Source organism: Anopheles arabiensis, chromosome 2 (genome assembly GCF_016920715.1).
Source record: "Anopheles arabiensis isolate DONGOLA chromosome 2, AaraD3, whole genome shotgun sequence".
In the NCBI taxonomy this organism is placed as follows: Eukaryota; Metazoa; Arthropoda; class Insecta; order Diptera; family Culicidae; genus Anopheles; species Anopheles arabiensis.
In genome coordinates, this window is record NC_053517.1 from 17,892,047 (window position 1) to 17,901,925 (window position 9,879).

The 9,879-nt window shown below is 50.0% G+C and overlaps 3 protein-coding genes across 4 annotated transcripts in view; all 3 read left to right on the plus strand.

The window, feature by feature from the left end:
* Positions 1–757: 757 nt before the first annotated feature.
* The window catches only part of LOC120897267 (zinc finger SWIM domain-containing protein 7-like), a 28,814-nt gene continuing 19,692 nt past the window's right edge, over positions 758–9,879 (plus strand). The window contains exon 1 of the mRNA XM_040301997.1: positions 758–986. Coding sequence (XP_040157931.1) covers positions 884–986 — 103 coding nt within the window. The 5' untranslated portion in view covers positions 758–883. The remainder of the gene's footprint in view (positions 987–9,879) is intronic.
* Positions 1,404–8,691, plus strand: LOC120897262 (WD repeat-containing and planar cell polarity effector protein fritz). Of its 2 annotated transcripts, none has more exons than XM_040301990.1 (7): positions 1,404–2,283; positions 4,272–5,013; positions 5,095–5,301; positions 5,404–6,226; positions 6,296–8,088; positions 8,169–8,349; positions 8,438–8,691. In XM_040301990.1, the coding sequence occupies exons 1-7, from the start codon at positions 2,201–2,203 to the stop codon at positions 8,527–8,529; spliced, it is 3,921 nt and encodes a 1,306-aa protein (XP_040157924.1). In that variant the 5' UTR covers positions 1,404–2,200; the 3' UTR covers positions 8,530–8,691. The 2 variants fall into 2 exon arrangements, with proteins under 2 accessions (XP_040157924.1, XP_040157925.1); XM_040301991.1 differs by having other exon boundaries at positions 1,407–2,283; positions 8,172–8,349.
* Positions 9,204–9,847, plus strand: LOC120897269 (ribonuclease P protein subunit p21). The gene is made up of 2 exons (XM_040301999.1): positions 9,204–9,447; positions 9,519–9,847. The coding sequence occupies exons 1-2, from the start codon at positions 9,245–9,247 to the stop codon at positions 9,751–9,753; spliced, it is 438 nt and encodes a 145-aa protein (XP_040157933.1). The 5' UTR covers positions 9,204–9,244; the 3' UTR covers positions 9,754–9,847.

Genomic DNA, 9,879 nt, shown 5'->3' on the forward strand with positions numbered 1-9,879 from the left:
GCGAGCGAAATTGGCCAAAATAATGAGCAGGTAACTTTGCTGTTTTGTTTTGTATGATTTATTGCAAAGAACGATTAGATTATCAAAACTGCATTACAAATCAAATTTGATGATCAATACGACGGATAAATTATGTGCAATGAATGAGTTAAGAAATGAGCAATTATGCATGTTTGTCGAATTTGAAAACAATATTTTCAACTCCTATTTTGTCCACTTCAAGGCACATTCATGATAACCGGAAGAGCATGACCGGGTTGCCAGCTATTGTAAAACATTTTGAATTTACCGGTACATATCACTTTTCTGTATAGAATCGGAAACATTTCTTCTGATTTATTGATTTTTTTTTAAATGGTCGATATTCAAATAATTTTAACACGTTTTTCGTTATTAAGTAGTACAGTTTGTACAGTTTTAATTAGCAAACAAAGAACAAAGCTGACCCCAAATAATGTGTTATTTACAATGCGCAGTACGGAAACGTAGTGTTCAATTCATACCGAGATGATAGGATATCAATTTTGTTCCTATTAGTTTTTCTGACTTTTCCACTAATTTCAATACCCGCTAGTTTTGTGTTCTCTTGTCAACTTCACCATTTGTACTTTATTCAGTTAAATATTCAAAATTCTACAAATTGCAAAAAAAATCGTAGAAAAATATTAACAGCAAACCGTTCTTCCAAACTTTACCGGTTCAAAATGTAAACAAGCACCGGTTCAGATATGACATCACGATGACAGTTTCAGTTTCCCTCCATCCATGCATGTTCTTTCGAACGAAAGCGCAGTTTGCATTCAACATCAACAATTTGAAGAATATCTTTTGCAAATGTAGTGCAAGCATTATCGCGATTGCCAAGAGCATTGGAGTTTTGTAAATGAGTTCGTTTACGCTTTTCGATACGGTGGATTCGCTCTTCGCAAGAATCAACCAGTCGGTCCGCGCCAACCAACAACAAGCCGGTCTGGAATCAGCTGATCGTAAGTGTTTGCTTTGTGAGTTAGTTTAGTTTAGTTATTAATTTAGCGGCAGTACAGAAAAGTGGAACTAAAAAAGAGTAATGCACTCTGGATTATCATGTTTTAACACGTTATTTTCTGACATTAACTTGATAAACATAACATCGCTGCTCGTTGACTGGAGGCGTTGTACTGCTGTTGTAAACAAAACGCGAACCATTTTGTCTCGAACCGTATTTGGATATGATTGGTTTTTATCCGCCTCGAACTTGGATATGATTAAATTTTATCTTAGTTTTATTTTCTACATGCACCCATTACCACATTGTTGTTTTTAACTTCTTGTCCAATTGCTACCCGTTTGTGTAGCTCCAACTCAGTCTCAACCCGGAGCGTGTAAACGCGGCTCAGGTACGCAAGGTACGCAGGTACGACGAAGAGAGAAAGAAGGAGAAAGAAAGGGTGCGATGAGTCGGGGGACCGCGGAGAGGTCGCGATCGCGATCGTGAAACGCCAAACTGACAGCAGTCTGTAAAGATGGCCCCCTAATTGAGTCGCGTTCGGTCACAATCAACAGGTCGCCAACCATCCGCGCTCGGTTCTACGTTCAACGCGTGTCGGTTCACAAGTGCCTACAGAGAATGCAAATCGTGCCCAAGTGATAGTGAAAAAAGGATCGAAGCAAAGTTTGCGTTGTTTGCATAGTGTGTTTGTTTGTGTTCGAAAGGTTGTGAGCGAAAGTGTATTTTCCCGTGTGTGTGTGTGTGTGTGTGTTGTTCACCAGCGGAAAGCATCCAAAGCAGAGTGGTTGCGTCGATGGTTGGACGGAGTGCGCGTGCAGGTGTGTGCGTTAGTGGATACACACATACGTGATCGAATAATAATGATCGCCAAGGGCCACTTGCTGCGGTTGCTGTTGTTGTTGCATCGACGTCAGCGAAGGTGCTCTCGGGTGTCGTCGCTGTAGTGTGTGCATCGGAAGAAGAGTGCACCCCTTGATCCTAGTATACCGTTCCACTACCTACCACACCGATGCATCTCGAAGCAAAGTAGTGCTCCCTGAATGATCTACAGAGGAAAAATCAGCCACACAAATGAGGAAAGGACGGTGAAACGACCACGACGACCAAGTTAAAGCAGCAGCAGCAGCGTGTGTTGGTGCAATTGTTTACATACGATCCCGCCGAAGAGGAGGAAGGGAGAGGTGCAAAAAGGCACAGGAGGTCGCTCGCACCATGTTGACGCTACTGACGGAGCTGCGCTTTTGGTCCACCAGGGAGGACATCACCATCCAGGATACGGATCTGGGAACGACCAAGTAAGCCACGTAAACGAATCGCCTTTAATTGCGCACCAAAAACTGGCTCCAAAGACGGGGGAAGATCGTTTACTGCCGCGCGCAGGCCGAGATTTCCTAATCGATTACGCCAGCAAAACCGTCCGTCACCGTCAGCAGAAATGTTGATTTTGTGGTGTGTTTTTTTGGTGTGTGACTTTCCCATCGCATTGCGCACGAAAAGTGCGTCGTGCATCTTTGCATTTTAATTCCGGATCGCGCAAGACGCCGAAGCTGCCGTGAGAAAATGGCCGCAAGAGGAGGGAAGGGAAGGGAGACGTACACGATAGTAAACCACGCCAGTGGGTGCAGTGCTTTTAATGCTATTGTCTTTTCTGGGGCCGGGGATGATGATGTTGCCGCTGCTGTGTGACGTGCGGTGTGCGGTTTTGCTAACCAAGGGTGATGGTGGTATCATTTCGCCTCGGCTGCTTTGCCTACTTGGATGTGCAGCGGGAGGCAACAGCAGCACCGGTAACTGTGATGCCGCCATCCATCGTACCCGCCGATGAGGGAAGTGTGGGAAGCAAAACGGCTTTTATGTGTGTGGTAACTGCATGGCTGGAAGGCAGGGCTCAGCAAAAGCATAGCCGAGCGGTACCATGGGTAGAAGAATCAACGTGTGTATGCGAAACGAAAGGCACACACACACAAAAATCAAAATAGCAAGGTACAAAATCGAGCTTAACGATGTGCCGCCCAGAAGGCGGATCACCCACTTAGGCCCCGCGGGGAGAAGGAGCAATGAGGGAAAACAACAGCAACAACAAAATAAGAAAAGAATGCACGAAATCACCTGCTCTTCGCTGGCACACCCTCCTCCCCCACAACCGGTGATCAGATGATCCTCCTCCGTTTGTGTTCAACTGGATGCTCTGTGGTGGGGCTGTGGAGGGAAATGCGTTTTTTCCAAATGCAACGTCGGCGAAGCGAGTTTCGGTGATTATTTTTCCAACCAGCACGAGTAAACACACGCAAAATTAGGGTATTTTAGCAAAGACACGGGTTTGCGTGTGCATTGTGCCAGCGGTAAAAAGGTCTCACAACGCTATCGAGTGCGATCCGTACACGATCGGCGCGGTACAGACAGAATGATGGGTAAAAGGAAGGAGCAGAAGAGGATATTAATTTATGCTAAATTACATTATCAATCAGACGCAGCAGGGAAGGAAAGAGAAGGAGGAAACGGGTGGATGTGCTCCCATCATCTCAGGAATGTACTAGTTTCGCCCATTGATCATGTCGCTTCGATCGTCGTGGTGTGTTATGATACAATCCAGCGCCGTGGCAAGTGCGCGCGCGCGCGCCCGCTCACGCCCTGGGCTGGGTTGTATGTCGCCGTGCCCCAAGTACCAGTGTACAGCGCCGTTTGCTTCTTTGCATGAGCCTCGCGCGCCAGCCAGTAGTCGGATGCGTGCGATCATGATCTGCAATTAAAATGTACCGTTCGTTCATTATTATACTGCCGCACTTGTGCCGGGCCTGGGTGCCTGTCCGCGTAAAGGTCATCGCGAGCGACGCCGGCAATCATGATGTTGGGGAGAAGCAAAATGTTCCCTTTCGTAAGTGGTGGTTCTTCCCTTCCCGAAGGAAGAACAACACCGCCCGTTACTCCTGACCCTGCACCACACACACCGACACAACCTGCCGTACAATGTTGCCCCATCATCAAGCATACATTTATTAAATCGTATGTTTGGCAGGGTTATGCAATTTTATGCCCCCCACCAACGTCATAATTGGTGATTATATTGTACTGTTTTCAATTAACTAGGCAAGGTAAAATCCATTTTTTTCCGCCTCAAAATTGCTCGATACAAAGTGAGCTATTCGGGGGATGCTGTATTGGGGAACACGAAAGCAAAGAATTTCTGCACACTCATTACCGCATTTGACGCACAGCCGATATGGCGATAGAATGTCGCACGCATTTGCTACAACCACGCACCGGCGTCAATTCCATTTCACAGGTACTGTGAGAAAAAAGCGGACCCCGGCCGAACGGTGCTGAGCGAGGGCAAACGAAGCTACTGCGAATCGCGCGGCCTCAAATGGACGCTGGACAACAAGAAGCCGAACAAGCTGCGCCACTCGCTGCGCCTGCTCGAGGACGAACTGCGCCAGCGGCGGCTCGTGTACTGCAAGTGGAAGAACAGCGTGCTGCTGCAGCTGATGCTCGCGAACGGGCTGCTGGTGCACCTGTCGATCAATCCGTTCACCGGCGACCTGAACCGCATCTACTTCGACAAGTATCTGATCGGGAAGCTGTGCTCGGAGCACATTACCGATGTGGTCATCACGCAGCACCACATACTGGTGGCGTACACAGAAAATCAGATCACGTTCGTGCAGCTGCAGAAGCCGACCGCGCGTAAAAACAACCTCGAGAAGATTAGCCTGATGGATCCAAAGATTTGCAACGTGCTGCTGAGCGGCACGGGATCGACGACGCGCAAGGTGCCGAAGCGGCTGGTCTGCAGCAGCAGCCTCAATCTCGTGATCGTGTGGACCAAATCGTCCCAGAACGAGGTGTACCCGTGGCGGCCGACGGTGAAGGATCAGGATCGAGCCAACCTGCACGTGTACAAGCTGAACGGGGCACGGATGGAGCTGCTGTGCTACTACTGGACCGAGTACGATCCGATCTCGGTGCAGTTTTCCCTGATGAACGACTACCAGGTGCACTGTGTGGAGCAGAAAATTTCCAAAAAGGTAGATTTTGGGTTGGATTTCAAGGTAGCAGGGAAAATGGCGGACACCCGTTTAACTGTCACTTTTTTTTTTTCTTCTTAGGGCGAAGTCACGATCGACAGCTGCATCTATCAGATCAACAAGAGCAAAATGCGCCGTGTGGCGGTCACGTCCATACCGCTGCAGACGCAGGTTTGCTGCAACGCCCTCAGCCCGGACCACGAGAAGCTTATGCTCGGCTGTATCGACGGGTCGGTCGTACTGTTTGACGAGGGTCGCGGCATAACTCATCTCGTAAAAGCCGCCTTCGTAAGTACATTGCGCGTCCGCCCGCTTGTTTTTGGTTGCGCAAATATGTTTTGCTAATGTTCTCGTGTGTTGGCGCCCCGCCTCTCTCTCTCTCTCCTCCAGATTCCTACATACGTTGCGTGGCACAGTGACTCATCGGTGGTAATGATCGCGAACGAAAAGTGTCAGCTGCAGTGCTTCGACATTGCGCTTTCCTGCGTCCGGATGCAGCTGCTGAGCGAAACGCAGGACGGCATACCGTCCGGCACGTTCGATCTGTCCAACTACTTTCTCGGCCACCATGCACCGTCGATTCAGCTGGGGCGGCTGTGCTGGAGCAAAAAGCCGGAGCTGGCAAGCCATGGCGAACCGTACGCCACGACCGATTCGTTTCTGTTCTGCGCTTTCGAGCAGGGACCGCTCGCGTGCGTGCGTGTCGTCGGCGGATCCGGCCTCAAGGGTGACGTGCACACGTCCGGCCTGACCGCGGACGTGCTCGTGCACAAGTACATCTCGCTGAACCAGGTGGAAAAGGCGATCAACATACTGCTCAGCCTGAACTGGGACACGTACGGTGCGATGTGTTTGCTTTCGCTGCACCGCATAGCGAACTACATCTTCAAGCAACCGCTCGGGACGGAGCGGGAGCTGCAGCTGCAGAAAGCGCTCGGCAGCTTTCTGGTGCCGGTCAAGTCGCTCTGCTACGAGACGGAGCTCGAGTTTGGCGATCAGGTGAACGATATTACGCTCAAGTTCTTCCACTATCTGCTGCGCAATCGTTCGTACAACAAGGCGTTCAGCCTGGCCATCGACATTAACGATGCGGATCTGTTTCTGAAGCTGCACGACAAGGCAAAGGTGGACGGGGATGTGGAGCTGGCGCGAGAGGCGCTCCGGAAGGTGGACGATATCAACCGAATATGCACCGATCGCAGCGATAGTGAGCGTAAGTGTAATGGGTTGGATAATGCTGAAAACTTTGGCTTAACTAACCGCTTTCTCTTTTCGATTGCAGACTCCCTCTGTTCCAACTCGTCCTGCTCCCTGTGTGCGGACAGTTTCGATGACGACGATGACGAGGAAGGCGATGAGGAGGACTATGAGGACGGTGAACGAGTCGAGAATGGTCGTGACGACGGGGAATACATTGCCGGTGAAGAGGAGGATGAGCTCGAGCGGGAAGAAACCGAAAGTGCTCGCGGCGATGTGTCACGACGGGTAAATGGTACAAACGGAACTTACCAGCATCGAAGAACCGAACGAACAGGGGCCATGGAAAAGTTACGGCCTGACCCTCGCGAGCCGAAATTCACAAACGAAGCGAGAGAGAAAAGCTTTCGAACGTTCTCAACCTCCTCCGGTTCGTCCAAATCTTCCCAGGTGCAACGATGGAACGATTACAACGATCGTTCCAAATCAAAGGCCCATACCCTGGCACATCCTCCGCTGCCGAAAATGGGTGAACAACAGTCTTCCAAATCGATCGCTTCCAGCAGCACCACTACCACCAACAGCAGCTTAAAACCTTCGGCCAAGCAGCCGGACTCCTTCTTCGCCCACCAGGACAGACCGCCACTGCCGTACATTTCGAAAAAAGCAACCCCCGGCCAGAGCAAAGCATCCCCGGTCGCCGTGCCGCCACCGTTTGCCATGCAGCGCAGCCAAACGGCATTAGCGCTGAAGCTGTCGAAGCAGCAGCAGTCCCGCATAGCGGAGTCGAAGCTGAAGGGCAAATCGTTAAGCTCCAGCAATCTCTTGCTACTGGACGATAGCCCGCTGGCGTATGCGCACGCCTCATCCGGAATGGCAGCACTGGGGCCGGGAACGCGCTCCCGCCAGATGGTGAATCCGCGCGAGAAAGCCGCCAAATACAGCTGGCAAGCGAACAGTATGTCGATGGATCAGCTGAATGCTTCGACTGCAGTAACGAGCCGTGGGGCGGCCGGCGGTCCTGCGCCATTGGTTGCACCTCACTACCTCGAGTACGGTGAGCCGGCGTTAGGAAACGGTCGCAGTGGGCTGCCTTCTGCCTACCATCCTCATCATCATCATCATCATCTGCACCATGACGTTCCACCGCCACTGCCACCCGGACAGCAGCACATTGTTATCGACGTTGTGCCGAAACCGTCCCTAAACGGATCCTTCCCCGGTGGGCCATTATCATCCTCTTCCGCATCCTCCTCCTCCGTCTACCACCCAGTGCCACCGTTGGGCGCTGTGGTACCAAACATTCTCGATCAAACGATCGGCATACCGTTAGTACAAGACGAGCCGGACTTTATCCGACGACCGACGGGAGGGGTACGGAAAGCACCGCCGCCGCCCCTACCCCAGTCCCCCTGGTATCCGTCCAGCGCAAGCGTGCCGTCGGGCAGCGCTGGCAGCAACAGCAACAACGCACCCCGCACCATCATCCACCAGTATCCGCTCATCTCGGGCAACATTCCGTCCAAGTTTCAGCTACAGTCGCAGCAACATCAGCCACCGTTCGAGCTGCAGATGGCAACGGCAAGCACGGGAAAGTATGGCGGTACGCGGAAGAAGCTGGATGCTCCCACCGCATCCATACTTTCGAACGGTGGAAGCAGTCACTCGAGCGCCGGTGGACAACAGTCGCAACAGTCACCTGCTGGTGGCAATGGAGGAGGCCCGGGAAGTGCACTGAATCTGGGGGCGACGGGCAGTGGTTCTGCAGCAGGTGGCAGCAGTGGGGCTTCCACCTCTTCCTCGGCCACTACCAAGCGGGACGGTGCGGAGAAGAATAAAGTAAAGTTCTCCGACACCGTCACGGTTGCCGTTGTGCCGGTAAGCATTGGAAGTGCGCGATGAGTTGTGAGGAGAGCGGGGACGTTAAGATTGTTTTTTTTTTTTGTTGCTCTTCCAAGCAGGAAATACCCCGCAAAGAGAAGCTGATCGTCGAAAAGCTTCGCAAGCAACCGCTCCAGCCCGGTCCGGTAGGGTACGGACCGTACACGTCCATTGCCGATCCAAAGCGCGAGCTGGCCGAAAGTTTGCCCCTGTGCCATCCGAACGAGGACTATCTGAAGGATTTTACACCAATGCAAGGTACGCGCACACGATCAGCTTTTGGCAAGCTTTTCGTGGTCGCTTTTAACTTTATGCTTTAATGTTGTTTTTCTTCGGTACATTCCAGATCTGATCAGCAACGGAAGTGGGGAAATGGAGAAGAAAGAAGAGGAAAAGAAAATTCCCAACATCAAGGTGGTTCACTTTGGGGTCGTTTGATCCACGCGGCGGGAAAGCTCTGATGCTTCTTCCCTTCCTTCCCTCATACAAAGCAGTATTCCCTCCTTGGTTTTATACGTGTAATGTACTTTGTAACAGTGTATTTTATCGATGTAAAATTGATTTGTTATCCGTCCACCCGCACAGTATGGGTTTAACACACATTCCAGTTACAGTGCAAGCATATTATTATTATTATTATTATTATTATTATTATTATTATTATTATTATTATTATTACGTTTTGAGTTGTATATTTATTGTACCAGTGCGCTGTGGTAGCCACTTGTTTAGATGGTAACTAATGCGATGTAATAAATACCTCTTATTGGGTAAGAGAATTAATTATAAACCTATACCATGTCTAAAATATTATTCTTATCCGAAAATGTGTGTTATCGAAATTGAAATGCTGTCAATAGTATCGTTATAATCGGGAGTTATTGCTTGTTATTTTCACATTTGATGTTTGTTTCATTATAATTAATTTTCAATGTGGCTAAATTTAACACACAAGAAATTCCTTTTGAAATTTAACGAAACATTCCATACGAAGCACACGTTCGTCATCCAAGCGATCGTTGTAGTGTGGTTGTATGCTAAAGGTACCGTCCTGTGACAGCTGTTTGTTTACAAACAGTACAGCTCGCCGCATGCGGACGTCAGTTACCAAGTTGCCGCATCTTGCTACACTAGTAAAACATACCGATCCGCTATGGCTTCGAACGAAAAGGAAGCAGTAAAACGTCCCCAAAATGATAAAAAGAAACAACCTAAAGCGTGTGCCGGTCGTGAGCTGCACGAACGAATGAACTTTCTCTACCAAGCGTCCGTGCTGATGTCGGACACGTGTCCGCAGCTTTCCGCCTCGTACGGAAAGCTAGCGAAAGCGATCGGCAAAAAGGCTGTGCTGCGAATGTAAGTGTTGCATGTGGCGTTTGCCTTCCAGCCCGCTCCAGCGCTCCCTTACTAACGTTTGATTGTTTTAGGGAACCGGCGATCAAACGCACCCTCTGTGTGCGGTGTGGCGTTCTGTTGAATCCGGCCACCACCGCCGACATTCACGACTTTCGCCACAAGCAACTGTGCTACGTGCAGGTAAACTGTAAGCTGTGCGGGTACTCGAAACGGTTCTACAACAGCAAAAACCATCAGCTGTGGCTAGACAATCCCAGTTCGATCGTAGAGCGGATAGAATTTCAAGCACCATCCAGCAGCTCGTAGAAGGGGGAACCACCGTAAGCGACGATTGACCGCTGCGACCCATGAATTGTGATAATAATAGAGGGAGAGAAAGACGTGTTTTTTTACAAAAATAAATGATTCATTTATTGAGCTCTAATAGGTAAT

Excerpts from the sequence above, each read along its gene's own strand:
- LOC120897262 (XM_040301990.1), top strand. The coding sequence starts at position 2,201 with ATGTTGACGCTACTGACGGAGCTGCGCTTTTGGTCCACCAGGGAGGAC. Across the intron at positions 2,284-4,271 it reads ACGGATCTGGGAACGACCAA|GTACTGTGAGAAAAAAGCGG; the intron begins GTAAGCCACGTA and ends TCCATTTCACAG. Across the intron at positions 5,014-5,094 it reads AGCAGAAAATTTCCAAAAAG|GGCGAAGTCACGATCGACAG; the intron begins GTAGATTTTGGG and ends TTTTCTTCTTAG.
- LOC120897269 (XM_040301999.1), top strand. The coding sequence starts at position 9,245 with ATGGCTTCGAACGAAAAGGAAGCAGTAAAACGTCCCCAAAATGATAAA. Across the intron at positions 9,448-9,518 it reads AAAAAGGCTGTGCTGCGAAT|GGAACCGGCGATCAAACGCA; the intron begins GTAAGTGTTGCA and ends TGATTGTTTTAG.